The following is a 20,319-nucleotide window of genomic DNA, read 5'->3' on the forward strand; positions in this document are numbered from 1 at the left end:
AAGCTGTAATTCTACAATCTTATTTGTATGCCATTCAATATCTGCTGTAGGAGCTAAGAGAAAGCACAGTGAGATGAGAAGAGCACAGAATTTAAGGTTGGAAGCCCTGGGTTCAGTCTTCTTGATCACTGGCTAAAATGTGACTTACAGAATAATTGTAATAATAAAATATTAATATATATTGACCAGTTTCTCTGTCAGACATTCGATTGCACTCTGTGTATATTATCTCATCAAATAATCATAGCAACCTTTAAGAAGTATCACCCCTAATTTTTTAAATAGGTGACCAGACGTTAAAGAACTTTAAAGAAGTTAAATTGCTTAAGGTCTTAGTCATGTCATTTGTAAATTATAGAGAATCATAGGAAGAATGATCTCAAGATGTGAGGGTTCAATGAGATAATTAGTTGAAGGAATCTTCTAAATATGAGTTATACAAATGTTCTTATGCTCTAATAGTAAGTAAAACCCTCTAAATATTTTGCATGTGCTTATGTTATTTTATCTAGAATATAAGCTGGATTTCTTTGCTTAGTTAATATGGAGATATTTTAGAAAGTAAGCATGTATCATCAGAACTCAGAAACTATATCAGCAAGTGTAAACTATCCATAGCAAATTTGAACTTTTGGGATTTAGCTTAACATGCTGTGGTGTTTTCTGGTTTTTTTTTTAATATTATAAACTAGTAAAAGGGGGAAGTTTGTGGGGTTTTTTTTTTTTAAAACAGTGTTTCTTGACCAATTTAAATTTTTTTAAATATAGAGAAAGTTCCCTGCCAAGAAAAATTTTAAAAGAATAAGTTAATAGTTGATTCAAAAAATATTCAAACTTATTGTGACATTACTGTCATCAAAAAGTGTGATATTGGTAAATAAATAGAATATACATGGGGAAGCGGAACAGAGGATCCAAAAATTAATCCAGGTACCCAGGAAATTCAGTTTTTAATCCAAGTGACTTTTCAGTTCAGTGGGGAAAAGAATATTTTGTACAAGAATGCTGGCCCAATTAGCTATCCATTTGGGAGAAAACAAATGTAAACCTGTATCTCTCACCATTTACAAAATAAGTTTCATGTTAACCACAGAGCTAAATTTTAAAAAAATTAAAAAACAAGAAAAATGAGAAGAAAATTTGAGAAAACATTTGTTGGGCAGAGCTTTTAAAAACAGGTTTACAGATTCAACTACATAAAAACAAAAATTTGTATATGGCAAAATCATTGCTACACCAAATAGTGCATTTGTTAAAAAAAATTTAAGGATGCCTCTTCCTCAAGATATGTCATTGCCTCTGCCATAAAATATTTAAAGCAAACATACAATGCCTTCAGTGTGAATGGTACAAGTCTACAAACCATGCATAACCTACACGACTGAACATGTTGATGCTGGCTAAGACCCCATAAGAAATAAGCAAATACAAACAGTAGATCTTGGGAGAAATATTTGCAACATTTCATGGCAAAGCTGTAATATACCAGATGTATCAAGAACTTCCACAAACTAATTATTAAAGGAAAAGCAAGCAACACAAATGAAAAAAGTGGAAAATACCAAGTATTTCATACCAGAGGCAATGTCAATGTCCAGCAAATATATGGGAAAATGCTAGATATTTTCCAGTCTTCATTATAGTGCCCACTTTAAAAAGTAAAGATACTGATAAATACTAATGTGAAGCCTTGGCCAAAAAGCTCAGTTTTAAAAATGTGTCTGGCTATCAAGTAAGTGTTCTGTTTCAGGCTAACTCCAAGTTTTCACACCACAAAATCACAAGACAGGCCAAATGTGATTTCTGAAGGAGATAACAACCTCACCATATATTTAATCCAAGCCCAAGAGTCATTTAGAATTACAGAGTTTCCCTGATTCTGTGGAGCGTTTTGACTGTCTTAGAAGTACTGAGAATTCATTAATAGCAATTTCAATTATTTAGCCCCCCAAATTTACTTTAAAATGATTAAGAAATTAAAATGTCAATTTCTGGAGAAAATAACGGTTATCCAGGATGGACAATTTCCTGAATCTTGATTTTTGTTGTAAAGTAAGGCAAACGTATTTCACTGAATAAGGTGCATTATATCTCGCTGTGACCAGATGATTATTTTTTGTAAGAGCAGAAATAAGCGCTTTCCTATAATGACTCAAATTACATTGATTTTCACAGTTACAGGCTTACCTGCAACCTGCTGCTAATCATTCATGTCATGCTAATCATGTCTTTAAGTGTATTTGAATTAGACCCATTTTACTAGGACAGCAAGAACAAGACATAGGTCGAAAATTGGAAATACATGTCACTTTGCTTTTCTTCAATTAGTGTAAACCCTACATTATTCTAAACTGGTCTTTGTTATGTTCAAAGGCAGTCACTTTCAAAATAGAGACATGTTCCCCTAGATCTCCCTTTTGTTGATTACAACTCCATTTATAAAATGTAAATTGATTTTCACCCAAAAAACCCTTCTTCAAGAAAATGATTAAGCATTTCTTCATGAAACTCGTCAATATTGTAATGTACTGTTAATTTACTCTACAATTTAGAGTATATATCAACTGTACCTTGAGTCTTAATTAGAATAATTGTTTTATTTATGATTGATATAAGTTAAATACCCTATGTAATGTCAGAATACATTTATAAACATTTTTCCTGTATGCAGAAGTAGTTAAATGCAATGATAAGGCAATACTGCCACCTAGAGGGAAAAGTATATTAAACCCTATCAATTAAAAATTAAATTACGAAAAATTTCATCTTAAAATAGTTGACTGATGCCTGGAATTATTATTGTCAATTAGAAGCTGTCTTTTTTTTTTTGACTGTAGATAGCTTTATTCAGTACCCAGATTCTTGAGCTGATGCTGTTGCATTTGAACACAAATAAAAAATGATGAAAACTGTTTTGGAAGAAACTATCAGTTTAACCAAAAACTATATAATTCTTACTTTAGTCACTAAGTCGTGTCTGACTCTATGCGACCCCAGCCAGGCTCCTCTGTCCGTGAGATTTCTCAGGCAAGAATACTGGAATGGGTTGCCATTTCCTTTTCCAGGGGATCTTCTCAACCCAGGGATTGAACCCGAGTCTCCTGAATTGGCAGACAGATTCTTTACCACTGAGCCACCTAGGAATTATGGAATCCTTAGGTTTCAAATTATCCAGTCTAAGGATATTCAAAAGAAGTTCAGAGTACAATACAATGAGGATGTGAGGGTGAACAAATACAGGATATTTAAGACAGCAGAGCACCACACTTGGACCAGAACAGTTTCCAAAGCACAGCTATACCCCTAGAATTCTGCAAAATGACTAATCTGAAAGCCTTGCAATTCACAAAGCATATGGGCATGATGAAGGCTGTGGGAAGTCTTACAAGAAAATGAGAAGGGTTTACCTTGTTTGAACCTCAAGTTGCACAAGCATGTTGATTACAGAAATCTTGCTTCCTTCAACACCTGTTTGACATCCCCTTCCCCCTCAGAATTGGGACTACAGAGAAACTTAGAGTTATGTTACCATATTCCCAGTGCCCTTTCTTTGACTGTATTTTGAGGAAACACCTTCTGCTGTCTTGACTTTTCTAAACATGAAACGGTAGGGCAGGGCACTGAATTCTTTAGGATTAAATTCTCATACAGAATTACAGCAGATGAGAATAAGACTCACTGAAATTTAAAACAAATTACTTTCAAGTACATTACTTGTCTCTGTATAGGTTAAGATCCGTACGTGGCTCAATGCGGAGCCATGGATTTTAAAACCCTGCCTTGAACACTTCCAGATTTCTCTTCCTTCATTCAAATCTAATGACCCAGAGAGGAGTTCCTTGTCTTGGCACTCTTTGACCTCTGCCATTTGACTTTCAGGTCCGTGTCTCCAGCGGGGAGGATCTCCACATCCCCCATCAGATCCGTCAAGTCTCCCTTACTCGTCCGGAAGGCTCAGACACCCACCATGCCCCCAGGCCCTGAAGTGCCTCCCCCTTGGAAGCAAGAGGGCTACGTGGCTTCCTCTGAGGCTGAGATGAGAGAGACCATGGTGACCAGTGCTACTCAGATCAGGACAGAGGAGAGATGGGAAGGGAGATACGGGATCCAGGAGCAAGTGACCATCAGCGGAGCTGCGGGCGCCGCCGCCAGCGCTACCTTCGCAGCAGAAGCTGTCGCTGCTGGGGCTGCAGAGGTACTGCTGGAGCTTCCTCCTTCCTTTCCTGTTCTGCTTTCTCCCACCAGAATCCTGCCATGAAACAGTCTGTATAGGTTGAAGGAAGATGCATACGAACATAAGAATACAACAGAAAGTGAAAACCAAATTTGGCTTATACTCTGAAATTGCTCTGCGTGCATGCATGCTAAGTCACTTCAGTTGTGTCTGACTCTGCGTCCCTATGGTCTGTAGCCCGCCAGGCTCCTCTGTCCATGGGATTCTTCAGGCAAGAATACTGGAGTGGGTTAGCATGCCCTCCTCCAGGGAATCATCCCGACCCAGGGATCGAACCCAGTTCTCTTATGTCTCCTGTGTTGGCAGGCGGGCACTTGACCACCAGGGACACCCGGGAAGCTCCACAAAAGCTGTGTTCTGTGAGATGTTTATAAATGTAGACTTTAGCAATACATACCATATCTCTCTTAGCGGTGATAGGTGCTTATGCACATGTCTGTTTTACTCTTGATGACTTCGTTTCCACTGTGTTTTGCAGTTTCTACTAGGCATTTCATTTCAGAAAGTAATACGCTTGCTCATTGCCAATCCAGGTGAAACAAGAAGCTGACAAAAGTGCAGCTGTTGCCACCGTTGTTGCTGCTGTTGATATGGCCAGAGTGAGAGAACCAGTTATCAGCGCTGTAGAGCAGACTGCTCAGAGGACAACCACGACTGCCGTGCACATCCAACCTGCTCACAAACAGGTGGGCGTGGGGCCGCGCAGACCGAGCTCTGTGTGCAGATTTCCCAGGCTGAACTAGGGTTCAGATTGTTTTGAGGGCTGAGCCCTCCATGGCCCAGACTTTTAGGACATTCTGAGCTGGTGGTCTGACACCAGAGGTGTTCAGGATATAAATACTCGGTGTCAGGTCTCTGTCAGGCAGCTTGGCAGGTAAGAGGTACCTCTCAGGAGGTCAGACAAGGGGCATTCCTGAGTTAAGACGAGTAAAGGGTGGCTGAGAGGTTAAGCTGAGCAAACAAGGTACCCGGCACCTGGAGCTGTAGTTCCAAAATGGTCCATCCAGAGCTCAGTCTTTCCAGGATCCAGGCAGGGAAGCCATTATTTGAGGGCTGCCGTTAACGTTTCTCTAAGCTTTCCCTAAAGAGCTTTGCTTTTACTTTCCTCAAAACCTATGTGACATTTGATTCATGGCTGGAAGGTGTTATAAATCCAAGATAATTTCCCACCTCGTATTTGAATAGATTTTCTGTTATAGTTTAAAATCTCTCTAGCTTTCCTGCTTATCCTCTCCTGTGTGACATTTATGTCTTTATCCTGATTTATCATTGTACCTTTTTATATAAGGCACATTACAGTGTTTCTTTTCTCTCCCCTATGAAAATCAGATAAGAAAGGAGGCAGAGAAGACTGCCGTAACTAAGGTGGTAGTGGCCGCCGATAAAGCCAAAGAACAAGAATTAAAAGCCAGAACCAGAGAAGTAATTACGACAAAACAAGAGCAGGTGCACGTAACTCATGAACAGGTGAAGATGGTTTTTTGATATGAAATCGTTGCTGCTGTTGATATCAGTGTCAACCCAGATAGTGTTGTTTACAGGGAAAGGTGTTGTTTTGTGGGCAACATGGTTGTGTCCCTGGGTACTAGATACCAAAGTCTCTTAGAGTCCCCAGATGCTTCCCTTGTGTAGACGAGAGGGGGCTCCGGGAACACACACTGGAAGTGGAAGCAGGGGTCTCTTCTTCACTGACATGGAGATGCACCGACTACCTGTGAGACTATGAGGGAGGGAGAAGCAGATGCGGAAGCAGGAACTGGGAGGAGCGGCAAAGGACAACGAACCCACAGTGCTTTGAAAATAGCTTTGCAACTGCTTCCTGAGTCTTTGGGAAAACATTTGAGCATGGATTTGAAATGAGGTGGAGAATCTGGCCCTCTCAGGTCAAATGACCAGACAAAAAGTGAAAAAGACAGCCTCGTGATTGCAGGCATTCAGGAGCAGATTAGATAAGACCACCTGATAGGGCTGTTGGCCAACACTGCCAATTGTCAGTTGGGTGGTTTGGGAAGATAACTTCCAAGCCTCTTTTAACCCTGAGATCCTGAATTTCAGTAATAATGGCTGAAAATGACAAAGAGGAAAATGGGGAAAACTGCTGCTCCCCAAGTACCCCACTTTCCCCTCGCATACACCTTAGGTGTCCAGATCCAAACACAATATTTTCTGGGCTTCCCAGGTAGCACTAATGGTAAAGAACCACCTGCCAGTGCAGGAGACTTAAGAGACGTGGGTTCGATCCCTGGGTCGGGAAGATGCCCTGGAGAAGTAAATGACAACACGCTCCAGTATTCTTGCCTGGAAAATCCCACGGACATAGGAACCTGGCAGGCTATAGTCCATAGGGTTGCAAAACGTTGGACACGACTGAAGCAACTTAACTCACAAGGGTTTGGAAAACATTTTACCCGGAATATGGACAAAAGTGTTCTCCCCATAATGTCTCAGTTTTAGAAAGGTTAAGTCTTGATATTCCAAACCTTCATAATATTTAGGACGTTTTTCAAAGCAAATGCAAAAATATTGTATAAATGTGGATTACAAATCATCTATGTTTGATTTTTCACTTGTAAAATTAAAGAATCAGACAGTAGTACTTGTAAAGTCTTCCATTCTAATAGCCTATGCTCTAGGATTTCCTTTAGATGACTGAGTGGCACAGAATAATACTGCCATATGCGCATTTATAAAAATTGAAAGTCTTTTTAAAGAAGACTACGCTCTCTAATTCAAGGCAAAGGGTGTTGAATCCATTTCTTTTTCTCTGAGCAGCTAACTTATGGTTTAGACAAAGAGCATGGCTCTATTAATGAAAAAGATCATTTCATTTAGTGGGCATCTGGAAAAGGACTTCTTTGATTTCCTATTTTGTTATATTTATTAAACATTATGTCAGCTTTCATTAGAGACCAGCAGACAATAAGGTTTGTTTTTATTGTTGATTTCAGATAAGAAAAGAAACTGAAAAAGCATTTGTACCAAAAGTAGTAATTTCCGCAGCTAAAGCCAAAGAACAAGAAACTAAAATAACTGGAGAAATTACTACAAAACAAGAACAAAAACAAATAACTCAAGAAACAGTAAGTCCAGTTTTGTAAATGCTTGTAATTTGTTGACAAATATCACATCCCAGATAGCTACATGTTCCCTCTAACCAAAACCTCTAAGTGGAGGAATCTTCTGTGTATGTTTTCTTTTTGTTGTTTCTCTATGTCTAGTATTGAAATTGTTTCATGATGGAAATTCTGCTCTCATTGCATAATTTTCCACTCAAATGATCAGTTTCAAGAAGATTATCTATCGACTAGAATAGTTTGAGGCACGTCAATGACATTTCTAGAACACACTTAACCAGAAGATAGTGATCACTCCAGCCTAGTTATCCACTGGTACAATCAGTTTTTCCATGCATAGCCCAAGCCCTTGGGCACTTAACCTGTAACACACAAACTTTACATAGTTGTAAGACATGCATGCATATCCACCCCCCGCCCCCCATACACACATACACCAGCCATAAACACTTCAACTAAATATCAAGTGAAAGTGAGGAATTTCAACATCAGGGAAAACCAGTACTTGTAAAAAAAAAAGTGAATTCCTGGTTGATCAATAGTGACCCAGACGTGTTTGCTGGTTTTATGACATAGACCCAAGTTGGAACAACCTCAATGTCACCAAAATCAAACTTCTCTCCCATGTATTGAATCAAGCTTTAAAGGATCTAGGCAGAGGCCCTTTCTTGTTCAAGTAGATTCTTTCATGTTCAAGTAGATTTCAGTGACATTGAGGTTGTTCCAACTTGGCCAGCGTCTCTTAATCTCAAGCTTTTTGTTGATCTCAGAACTACTTTTTTTAAAAGGTGCAACTCAGACTTAAAAGGCTGGTCAGAGGCCATTGAATGAACTTTTCTCTCCTACAGTGAGTGAGCGAGTTTGAGTGCACAAGAACCTAAGTTGCATAATCAAGAGCATAGAAATCCTTGTTGCCATTGCAAGGCTGATAAACTGACAAGTTCAATAACCGTAGTTGTTTAGCCATTTGCCTGAGTACTCACTAAGTTCCCTAATGTGTCAATATATCTCAAAGATGAGGACTTTTCAGTTTGCAAGACAATTTACTAAGGGGCAGGTGGGCAGAAAAGAAGTCCATTTCTGGGTGTTAAACACAAGTGTAGGCCCTTAAAACAGAACCATGGTAGTTCCTCTCTCACCACTAAGCATTCTATATCCTCCTGAATGTTACAAAGTTAACTCGCCATTTCTCCTGTGCCTTTTGAAACTCAAACCTTTACTTTACTCTGAAAATTAGATAATTCAGAAAGCTGAGACAGCTGCTGTGTCCATGGTGGTAGTTGAAACTGCCAAGCCCACAACACTAGAAACAATTCTGGGAGCCCAAGAAGAAATTGTCACACAACAAGATCAAATGCACATAACTCATGAAAAGGTGACAGTTCTTGCTGGTGTGAAATTCACTCTTGTTTCATTCCGTTTACAAGCCACCTACATTTTCATCCTGGGTCTTAAAATGATCACTTTATCACCTTCTCCTCCTCTTATAACTCACACGGGAAGCTTCACAATCTCTCAAGAACCTTTTGCTATCTGTCTAGCTTTCACCACCACTTTTCATTCCTAACTTTCGTATTTCCTTTGGATTGTTACTAATATAATATTATAATTCATTTTAATATTTAACATGTCTCTATTGAAGATTCCAGTGTACAAGTCAATTGATATAATGCAAAGTTATGTGTTATTGATGGCTCTATTGGCATTTCTCATAAATTATGAGAATAATGTGAAAAATGCATCCTTTTATTGCTCATCATATTTTTTTTGTTTTAGACTGAACTTACTTTGATATTGCTACTAATAAAACAATATTGATGATCAAAGCAACTCAAATGACAAAATGTCCTTGAGTAGGAAGAAATGTTCGGAATTCCTTTCTCAACTTTGACTTACCTTTTTTTTAAATAGAGCTGAATTAAATTTAATGATCATTTTCTCACCCTTTTTTTTTTTCCAAATCATATGACCAGATATTGAAAGAAACTAGGAAAACAGTGGTACCTAAAGTCATAGTTGCCACACCCAAAGTCAAAGAACAAGATGTAGTATCAAGAACTAGAGAAGGCATCACTACCAAAAGAGATCAAGTTCAAGTAACTCACGAAAAGGTGAATACAGATATTCAAGATGGGAAAAGTTCATCTTTAAACTAATTTCGAGTAAACCATTAACTGCGATGTGATATGAATTATTAATCTGTATTTTCCTTTTTGAATCCCCAACTAAAAACCACACAGTGAATGTATGACTTTTTCTCATTATCTTTATCTGCACCTTTGATTTTCATTCATCTGTAACATTTGTGATTCATTTTATTCACCATTATCCTTTGCATGAAGATTAGCCTGATTTCTAGAAAGCAATATATGGAATCATCTGGAGATTTTTTTTTTTGTAGTTAACATTTCTAAAGTTTGTGATTCCCAGTCAGTGTGTGCACACACTGCCCCAGTGAAAGTTAACTTCTCTTGTGTAGTTAACCCTGAATAACTTCGTCTTGCATCCCCACTAAGAGGGGGGAAGGGTCATTCCATATTCGTCTAAAGCCCTGTGCAATTTAAACTTGATTTTACTGTGATAATCAGATGAGAAAGGAAGCTGAGAAAACTGCCTTGTCTACAGTAGCAGTTGCTACTGCTAAAGCCAAAGAACAAGAAACAATACTGAGAACTAGAGAAGAAATGGCTACTAGACAAGAACAAATCCAAGTTACTCATGGAAAGGTGACTATTGCTATTCCAAGTGTGAAATCCCCTGTTATAATACACTGATACTAAATCTCATGTGAAATCCTCTATTATAATACTTTAATACCAAGTCTCAGAATTTCTTATGAGACTCTATTAACCTAATTTATTTTTAGTTATACAATTGGAAAATTAAATAACAAATTATTTATTATTGTTAATATTACTACATAATCCTTTCCTCACTGACTGCTTTACTATTATTTTCGACTTTTCATTATTAATGTCTAGAATTCTCCAGAAGTTGATGATGGAAACTGCATGCAGACTGTATAAAATTATAGTATTTTTATCTTTAGACTTGTACACATGGACTATTCAAAACTAAAAGGGGTTTCGTTAAGGTAGTCAATTTATGAATATATTTTTTTCACTTTTAAATGTGTTAATTTCTTGATTTTATGGGTATGAAGTTTCAGTTATGCAAGTTGAGTAAGTTCTAGAGATCTATTGAACAACATTGTGCCTAGAGTTAACAATACTATATTATGCGTTTAAAGAGTAGACATCATGTTAGGTGTACTTACCACAATAAAACATGAAATCATGGGAAATGGGGAAAAAAAGAAATTTCATGCAGGCTAATTTTAAGAAATGCCATGGACATTAAAAAAATATATATATATATGTAAATGATGAATTTTACTGTTAAGAAGATATAGATTTTGAGGGGTTCATAAATTCGGTATCTTACGTTGTATAGTATGGGGTTATTTTAAGAAATAACCTATAATTTTCATCATGTGAAACTTTATCTTTTTTCTCTCTGCAAATATCAGATGAGAAAAGAAGCTGAGGAAATCATAGTGCCTGCTATAGTCACTCTCACTAACACTGAACAAGATGCAATATTACAATCTTGAGAAGCAATTATCCAACCAGAATAAACACACGCAAGCTATGAAAATGTTGTTTGTAGCATCTATTTGTGGCTATGAAATTTCCATGAATTAACCTTCTTCCCATAAATCTATGCCTCGGGTACTGAGTAAACTATTCACCTAATTTTATTCTTCATTGCTAATATAGTAACTGGATATTAGCAACTAAAGCTTTTCAATCTCTTTAGTATCATAACATTCCTTTCTGTATTTCCCTCAATGCTGTTCTCTACGTTTACATCTTTGGGTTTTTTCCTAAGACACGATTTAGGATCAGCTGTTAAACATTACCAAAGTCTAATATTGGGCTTCCCTCATAGCTCAGTTGGTAAAGAGTCTGCCTGCAGTGCAGGAGACCCTGGTTTGATTCCTGGGTTGGGAAGATCCCCTGGAAAAGGGATAGGCTACCCACTCCAGTATTCTTGGGCTTTCCTGGTGGCTTAGCTGGTAAAGAATCTGCCTGCAACGTGGGAGACCTGGGTTCAGTCCCTGGGTTTGGAAGATCCTCTGGAGAAGGGAAAGGCTACCCACTCCAGTATTCTGGCCTGGAAAATTCCATGGACTATATGTATAGTCCATGGGGTTGCAAAGAGTCAGCCATGACTGAGTGACGTTTACTCCACACTCAAGTCTAATTTTGAATGGCATATCAACCTTTTCGAAGTCTCATTGACATCAGAAATTCCAATATGTAACATAATCTCATTATTTTGTTTGTTCTGAATCCCACAAATTTGACTATCTTATTTTCGTTATTTAAAATTACCTAAGAATGGAAGCTAAGAAAATGTCTACACCCAAAATAATAGTTACTAGTGCAAAATCTACTGAATCAGCCACACTGCCAAGATCTAGAAAAGGATTTGCTATTAAGCAGGAACAAATGCATCTTTTTCCTAAGGAGATGAAAACTGATGCAGTGGAGGTGAAAAGCATTGTTTCATCCCATTTCATCATCAGTTCTCCTGACTTTTCATCTATCAGGAATCACTGTGCTCCTGCTGTTCCATTTAATTGCTTAACTGATCAACAGAACATTAGCGCCAATTAGATTCAGTCCAGTTCTTTCAGTGGAACAGCATTTCTAGTTGTGAAAAGTCAGATTAAATCACACTTTTCTAATTATTCTCAGCTTAAATTGATAGGAATTGAGATCTCCAATTCTAGTCCAAATCTTGCTGATTATCTAGTTTAGAAAAATATGAGGGATATTAGAGTCAGAAAGAAATAAAAGCGGCTATCAGCCTAGAATATTCATTTGTGATTGTCCACCAAAATGAGGGTATAGGTCCACCAGCATATGTATATAGAGTTGAAATATGTTAACCCAGGAAAAAACATATAAATGCTTCCCCAATTTAAAATATCTTACCATAGTTAAGATTCTTTTTTTGCATAAGTTTTAAATTAAGAATGACATTCATCTATGTCAGTTGGTGAGTGACAGTTTCTTTGAACCTAAGGTTTCTCATTATTAAAATAGAACAATTTATTTCATAGTCTGGTTGAAAGATTCAAATGAGATATAATGTAAATATAATCATTTTACAGGCAAAGTTATTTATTTATATAAACAAATATAAATCTGTTGAAGATGGTAACATTTTAAAACATCTGTAAAATTAAAGTCAATTTATGGCCCATGTGGTTTGAAAAAAGAAACAACCAGATAAATTAACTTAAACCACCTAATCCTCACATGTATCTTACAGTTTAAGATGCAATCTAAAGTGAAAATGGTATCTATCCTTCTTCAAGGCAGATTAGGTTGTTTGTGGCTTCCTAGAAGGAGAGCTGGATGAAGCCTGTGATCACTAAAGGCCCAATTTCATCTCAAAAATACCTCATTTATATATTAAATGGTTCAGATCATTTACCATTTGAACAGATATATAGAGGTAGTACACTTGAAAAACATTTCAGATGCAATCTAGGTTCTACTCACAGCAGCAGAAAACTGGACATTAATAAAATATTCCAGCATTCTTTTAAACAGCGCTGATGGACATGGTGATGTGGTGTTTGCAATATGCTGTTTCCAAGTATTGCACAGAATCATAATATATGAGCCATATCAACTGGCTTGCTTTCTATAAAAGAGAAACTCCTTTGCAAACTGTGTTCCCATTTATGATAATCATATTCATGGAAATGAGAAAACAACATTTTGTTTTCCTTCTTCACTTTAACTTTCTGTGGTCATAACAGTAAATTGAACTTTGCTGTAAAAGGTTGTTTTCTTGAATCCAAATAGGATAACACTTTGATTTTCATCACAGCATCTTCATTCATGTGTTTTAAGAAAGATACTTTCTAATAAATTAAAAATTTCTTATCCCTAGGGAATCATAAGTAAATTAATATGTTCCCTGGTTTACAAGCTTTCTTGTTATCTCAGATTTGCACGTGAGTGTACAATGCTGCAGCCGCTGATTTTTTCTGGATGGGACTGTGACAATATTTGAGGGCATTTTTATCATCACTGTCATTGCACCTACACCAGACTGAATGGTTGGCAAGAAAGAATAATCAATTAAGATAACCAGCCCCAAGTTCTGACTTCGCAAGTGCTGTCTGTCTGCCATGGACAAAATACTGGACAAACTCATAACTTCTTTCCTATTTTATACACACATTGTGTTGTCCTGTGTTGTGTTTGTGTGATTTAATGTCTAATTAAGCCAGGCTTCACAGAGTGTGTCTAACTAGACATCTACGCATTATAATGATCAGTGAAACGTTAAGTTCCTAAATGCAATTCTAAGTCACATTTCTGGAGACATGAACATGGTTGTGTAACATAGGCACCATCTGCCCATCACGCCTTATAGGCATTGTCTCTTCTCGATGACTATCCCAGGAGGAAAAGTCCCAGCCTGACTTTGACATTACTGAGTGTTAATCCTGGAAACCTTGTCTGCAGGTGGGCGTTGGGAAAAAGGCGGAAGCTGTAGCAACAGTGGTTGCTGCAGTCGACCAGGCCCGAGTTCGAGAGCCCAGAGAACCCAGGCGTGTTGAAGAAGCATACGCTCAGCAGACCACTTTGGAGTATGGATATAAGGAGCACATTTCCGCCACAAAGGTAGCTGAGCAGCCCCCACGTCCAGCCTCAGAGCCCCACGTTGTCCCTAAAGCAGTCAAACCTGGAGTGATCCACGCTCCTTCTGAGACTCATATCACAACTACTGATCAAATGGGAATGCAGATATCATCACAGGTGAGTTTGGACCCATTGCCTGTTTCTGGGGAAGCAAGCATAACTGCTGTGGTCATCTGGTGAGCAAGGGTTTCACTGAGTTCCATTTCCATGCAGATCAAGAAAACTACAGATCTAACAAGCGAAAGATTAGTCCATGTGGATAAACGCCCCCGCACAGCGAGCCCTCACTTTACTGTTTCAAAAATTTCTGTTCCTAAGACAGAACATGGATATGAGGTAAGAAGTTAAAGAGCATGACAAAGAAATGTTAGGCTTAAAGGAAGAAAGTAGGTTGTGTGATACGGAGTATCTTTGCTGAAGGCAGTACAGGCTTGTTTTTGGTGATGTCTGTTTACCCTCATGTAGACTCAGAAACCCCTAAAGTTGGATTACTGGAACTTGCCCAGCAGAGAGAGCCTAGACTCACAGATAGTTTCCTGACACCTCTGAGAAGACACACATCCATACCGGCTTCTCTCTGTTTCACATTCTGTAAAAGGTTCAGTTCAGTTTTCCTTATGCTGTGAGATATTTCAGAATGACATAAATGAGAATTGATACCAAAGACAGACACTGAGAAGTCATGTGTTTATATACTCAGGATAACAAGATGGAGACGTGTTACCGTGTGGGGGTTGGGCTGGACTGTGGGGTCACACAGGCCTGGATTTGCACCCTAACTCTGCCCCTTATTAGCTCTGTCATCAGGAACAAGTTAGTACAAGTGAAAACCTTAGTAAGTTGACAAGATCTAATAATCCTCAATATTAGTCACAGCTGTTCTTATTTTGAGGTTTCCCAGGCGGCGCTAGGGGTCAAGAACCCACCTGCCAATGCAGGAGACATAAGAGACAAGGATTCAATCCCTGGGTTGGGAAGACCCTCTGGAGGAGGGCATGGCAACCCACTCCAGTATTCTGGCCTGGTGAATCCCATGGACAGAGGAATCTGGTGGGCTACAGTCCATAGAGTCATAAAGAATCAAACATGACTGAAGTGACTTAGCAGGCACACATTCTTATGTTACACACCCGAGTCGTAGAATCCAAACTGTATGCTTCAGAGAATTATAAGGTATATTTAATACCTGCATTTGGGATAATCTCAAATACCCAGACAGCAACAGAGTAAAAAGAGTAAGGAAACTCTTAAAATATTCTTCTAAGCTTTTTCACTTTCACCTCTCACACAGATTTGTGGCTGAAGCCTAAATGTTCTATTTTAAAGTAGTTCTTAGGAATTAAGCAAGTAGTTAAAATTTTTATTATTTTTGAATTTCCCACTGTTGTATTTTCAAACACAGCTTCCTTGGCATGATTTAATTGAAAATTCATGACCAAGTTTTAGAAGACCTTCATTCCCTTTATGATAAGAGCCTAAAATAAGAAGTTCTAAATACAACTCTATTAGGAAGACTTTCAAATTTATTTTAGAAGCTGGCAGGAATGACAGTGAGCTTTATAACTAGCTTATCTCTAACTTTTCATTAACTATAAAAGTGATAATGAGAACATTAAAAAGGGGACCACATAGAAAATTGACTCAGACTTACCACAAGGGTGCTAGTGGCGAAGGACTTCTGGGAGGCAACTGGGATGGCAGTTAAGTGACTATTTTCTGACTCTGTTTCTATTTAGGCATCAATAGCCGGTAGCGCTATTGCCACATTACAAAAAGAGTTGTCAGCCACACCTTCTGCTCAGAAGGTCACCAAATCTGTGAAGGCACCTACCGTGAAGCCTGCCGAGGCTAGAGTGAGAGCGGAGCCCACTCCTTCACCCCAGTTCCCCTTTGCGGAAACACCAGAGACTTTTAAGAGTCAAGCTGGCATTGAGGTGAAGAAGGAGGTTGGGGTGAGCATCACTGGTGTTGCCGTCCGTGAAGAGCGCTTCGAAGCACTGCGTGAGCGGGAAACCAAGGTTGGTGGTCACTGGAGTCCCTGCTGTCGCTTAGTCCATTCCCGGGGAGCAGGACCAGGCACTAGGCCAATCCGTGCTACAGAAGAAGTCAGCCAGATGCCCTGCCTTTCTCCATTGCTCAGACTTCATTTTATCGAGCATGGTGTGGGTCAGAACTCTTCTACTCGAATTATTTTTATAATTTTGCATGTGCTAAGAGTTTGAGACTTCCCCTAATTTCCTGAGCATTTTGTAACATCCTTTGTCAAAATTGTAGGTAACAGAAACAGCAAGAGTACCTGCGCCTGTTGAAATCCCTGTAACTCCACCAACTTTAGTCTCGGTGAGTAAAGTTGATAGTGTTGAGTCACATGCATATCTAGTCAAATAATGTTCATACATGCAAAGATCAGCTTCCCAAACTTGAAAATTCCATGAGCATGTCTGCAAGTATTTAAGACCATATACTATTAGGCAAGGAGAGGGGGAATTCTGTGTGACAGCCTCAGTCACATAGCCAGCAGATTCGATGAGTTTCTGTTATGTGTAAGGCATGATTGCAAGACTAGTCTAGCCTTCTTGGAAATCTGTCTTACTATCTGAAAAAATGTACGTAAATAAGCATAATAAAATATAAAATGTGATAAGCACTTCAGTAGAGGGAGGGTGCAAAGGAAAGTTTGATTACTTCTAGTTGAGGATAACATGGAAAGCTTTGCTGAAGAGACAACATTCGCTGCTGAGCCTTCAAGCTTTGTTAGGATTTGAATATGTGCAAACAACGGAGGGTACAGGGATGCCCTCTTATATGACATCAGTACAGTTCCACCTTATGAAGTTGGAAACACTTTACATTTATTTCAAATTGGGAGTATTCCAATTTCCAAAGGACTTTCTTTACGGATAGTTCCACAGTCTTGATGTTAAGAAAGCATTTTATGACAGTTAGAATGTACAAGGTCAAACCCCCACGTTTGGTACAGCATTTAGAGATGATTCATGCATCTGCACACGTATCAATACTTCCTGTTTCTTCTTTCTTTAGGGCTTAAAGAACGTGACTGTTATTGAAGGTGAATCTGTCACCTTAGAGTGCCACATCTCTGGATACCCATCCCCCAAAGTGACATGGTACAGGGAAGACTACCAGATAGAAAGTTCCATTGATTTCCAGATAACCTTCCAGAGTGGAATTGCTCGCCTTCTGATTCGTGAAGCCTTTGCGGAAGACAGTGGGCGGTTCACTTGCACTGCTGTGAACGAGGCTGGGACCGTCAGCACATCCTGCTATCTAGCTGTGCAAGGTCAGTGGTCACACCCCCACGGACCTTCCACACACTCCTCACTGCCACCAGGCACTTCTTTCTACATGTCTGGTAATGGAGCCCCCTTTTAGAATTGAGGGTCAACTTAACTGTCATGCTAAGGAGAGGTCAGTAGTGAAGCGAACTAAATACCTGACTTTAACCAGAGAACCGTCTGTCTTCTTCTAGTGTCAGAAGAATTTGAAAAGGAAACAACAGCTGTGGCTGAGAAAATTACCACAGAAGAGAAACGGTAACACCTTCTTTTGCTAATGATTTTTCATTGTAGCACAGTTTTGCTTGGTTAGTCCCTTTCGTATTGGCAAATGGCAGTCCGGAAGCTCACATGAAGGGCATTCTCTTTCCAGCTTCGTCGAATCAAGAGATGTGGTAATGACTGATACCAGCATCACAGAGGAACCAGCAGGGCCGGGAGAACCTGCCGCTCCTTTCTTTATTACCAAACCAGTGGTCCAGAAACTGGTGGAAGGTGGGAGCATTGTATTTGAATGCCAGGTTGGGGGCAACCCGAAGCCCCATGTCTACTGGAAAAAGTCCGGTGTTCCTCTAACCTCAGGATACAGGTATTTTCATGGTTGAATGATAGAGTTTTCTGTGATTTGTCTGATCGGTCTATGAAGCCAAGAGAGAATAGAATATACTTACCCCACCCTCAGAGGTCGGGTCTTTTGTTATAGAGCCTTCATAGCGTGCTTGGAGGGGTTTTCGTGTTTTCACACAAAGTCTTATTGAGAAACAGAGTTATGTGACAAAAGTGGATGGGAGATATATATTTTATATTCTGGTTTGATTCACTTATAGTGCTGGTGAAATAGAGAAATGATGTGGAATTTTTACACACAGAGAACGTATTTTTCTATCAAGGATCTGAAACAACTTTCAATAAAAAGGCATAATAATTAAGTCACTAAAAGATAAAAGAAAAAGGGTAATTTTTGAAGAAAGCTGGTTATATGTGAAAATCTATGCTAATAAATTTGCAATTGAGTATAAAATTCAGCTTTAAATTTCCTGCAACTTAATCTAAAAATGTATCCATCATATCTTAATAAGAAGAAATGTAGTGTACCAAAGACTTAATATTGAAATGTTTAAAGGAGTTTATTGTTTTCATTATTCATTTGATCTTCACATAAAACAGGGAACAAAATAATGAGCAAAGAGAAGTATCTTAGTATTTAAATGACCTCATCATTTGCTAACATAAACACTGAGGTCTCTTATTTCCATAAGTAGTATTATAGTCTATTATTTATTTTGAAGAATATATGACTATTATTTAAAATGAAAATTTTAACTTGTTTGGCCTTCATTACTCATGTCCATGCATTTCCCTCAATTTTTAGCAATCTTATATTCTATGGTGGAGCTTAGTCCCATGTTTAGGATCACTGAATTTTATACCGCAGATCCACATAAGGCTTATTTTACTCACATAAGGGTTATTTATGAACTCTTCCGTTTGTTCATTTCCATAAAGATACAAAGTGAGTTACAACAAACAAACTGGCGAGTGCAGACTGGTGATTTCGATGACTTTTGCCGATGATGCTGGAGAATACACTATTGTTATCCGTAACAAGCATGGAGAAACGTCTGCATCTGCCTCCTTGCTTGAAGAAGGTGAGTGCAGCTCTAAGTAGTTCCATGTGCATGATAAGAATGGAAATGCAGGGAGGAAGCAGCGCTGTGTGACTGTCAGAAGTCCTGCTGCAGCATTGGGCTTTGATACTGCCCTTTCCACATCCGCCCTCCTCTTGGCCTCAGCTGTATAGGAAATGTTTTAGACCACATGGCCCCCAAAACCGTACCAGTACTAAACTTCAAAGGTTCTGACAATAGTTTGTTTTTGGTGCGTTCATTTCTAAGTATATAATGACTTTGAAAATGCAGGAGGAACTTCCTGAGCAGTTCAGTGGTTAACACTCTGCCTTCCAATGCAGGGGGTGCAGGTTCAATCCCTGGTCAGGGAACTAAGATCCCACATGCCATGTGGTTTGGCCAAAACAATTACATTAAATTAAAAAATGAAAATGTAAGGATTCTAAATCCCATGGCCCTCTAGATCCAGACAGATATTAGTGAGTGCATTGAAGACAGTGGAGAATTGGAGAATATATGCCCTGCCCCAAGGGGTCAGTAGCTCCCCACCTCCAGTATGTTGTTGCCAGGCACACACGTACCAGGCTCAATGTTGCTAGAGCTTCCAATGTTTTTTTTTTAAGCTATAAATCAGGATTTTAAATATTCATAAGTAATTTGAAAAAAAGAAAAGTGTAATAGCATTTAAGTTAAACAAAACGTACCTGTGGGTCTCCATTATCTTTGCCAATATGTTCACATTTATAGTGGACCATCCTATGTCCTGTACAAAACCCCTTAGGATTAGGATGTTGTCCCCATTTCGCAGATGAAGCACTCAAGACCAAGGAGGATAAATGAATTGCCAGAAGTCACATGACAAATTAGGAAGACCTCTAGAGTTGATCCCAAAGGACTGACTGCTAATATAAAATTTTTTCTATAATAGTAGTGGCTGCTTTGACTTATTAATGTAAGTTTGGCTTTGAAATTCAATCTACTTAGTCTATCCTGAGCACTTTGATAGTAAAATTAGGAAAATCTGGCTTTTGTTTATCAACTTTCCATAGGGTAGGACTTGCTTGAATGAACAGTGGCATGAAGGCTTTTTCATAAGAACATTAAAAATTCACTCATATTCTTAACCCCTAGCTGATTATGAATCACTGATGAAATCCCAGCAAGAAATGCTTTACCAAACACAAGTGACTGCATTTGTGCAAGAACCTAAAGTTGGAGAAATAGCGCCTGGATATGTATACTCTGAGTATGAAAAAGAGTATGAAAAAGAACAAGCCTTAATTAGGAAGAAAATGGCCAAAGATACTGTAATGGTCAGAACTTTTGTGGAAGACCAGGTAGGTATAACAATAATGA

General features: G+C 38.6%; 1 protein-coding gene across 50 annotated transcripts in view; it reads left to right on the forward strand.

Annotated features, from left to right (window-relative positions):
- The window catches only part of TTN (titin), a 276,641-nt gene that overhangs the window by 7,749 nt on the left and 248,573 nt on the right, over positions 1 to 20,319 (forward strand). For 48 of the 50 annotated variants that reach the window (XM_045163719.1, XM_045163748.1, XM_045163734.1 and 45 more), the window contains exons 7-22: positions 3,880 to 4,195; positions 4,768 to 4,920; positions 5,564 to 5,701; positions 7,183 to 7,314; positions 8,546 to 8,683; positions 9,282 to 9,419; positions 9,897 to 10,034; positions 13,863 to 14,156; positions 14,253 to 14,375; positions 15,776 to 16,057; positions 16,314 to 16,379; positions 17,082 to 17,340; positions 17,530 to 17,593; positions 17,709 to 17,924; positions 18,842 to 18,984; positions 20,095 to 20,300. In XM_045163719.1, coding sequence (XP_045019654.1) covers positions 3,880 to 4,195; positions 4,768 to 4,920; positions 5,564 to 5,701; positions 7,183 to 7,314; positions 8,546 to 8,683; positions 9,282 to 9,419; positions 9,897 to 10,034; positions 13,863 to 14,156; positions 14,253 to 14,375; positions 15,776 to 16,057; positions 16,314 to 16,379; positions 17,082 to 17,340; positions 17,530 to 17,593; positions 17,709 to 17,924; positions 18,842 to 18,984; positions 20,095 to 20,300 — 2,806 coding nt within the window. The remainder of the gene's footprint in view (positions 1 to 3,879; positions 4,196 to 4,767; positions 4,921 to 5,563; positions 5,702 to 7,182; positions 7,315 to 8,545; positions 8,684 to 9,281; positions 9,420 to 9,896; positions 10,035 to 13,862; positions 14,157 to 14,252; positions 14,376 to 15,775; positions 16,058 to 16,313; positions 16,380 to 17,081; positions 17,341 to 17,529; positions 17,594 to 17,708; positions 17,925 to 18,841; positions 18,985 to 20,094; positions 20,301 to 20,319) is intronic. The other 2 variants (XM_045163746.1, XM_045163745.1) reach the window with 2 other exon arrangements.

Source organism: Bubalus bubalis, chromosome 2 (genome assembly GCF_019923935.1).
Source record: "Bubalus bubalis isolate 160015118507 breed Murrah chromosome 2, NDDB_SH_1, whole genome shotgun sequence".
Classification (NCBI taxonomy): Eukaryota; Metazoa; Chordata; class Mammalia; order Artiodactyla; family Bovidae; genus Bubalus; species Bubalus bubalis.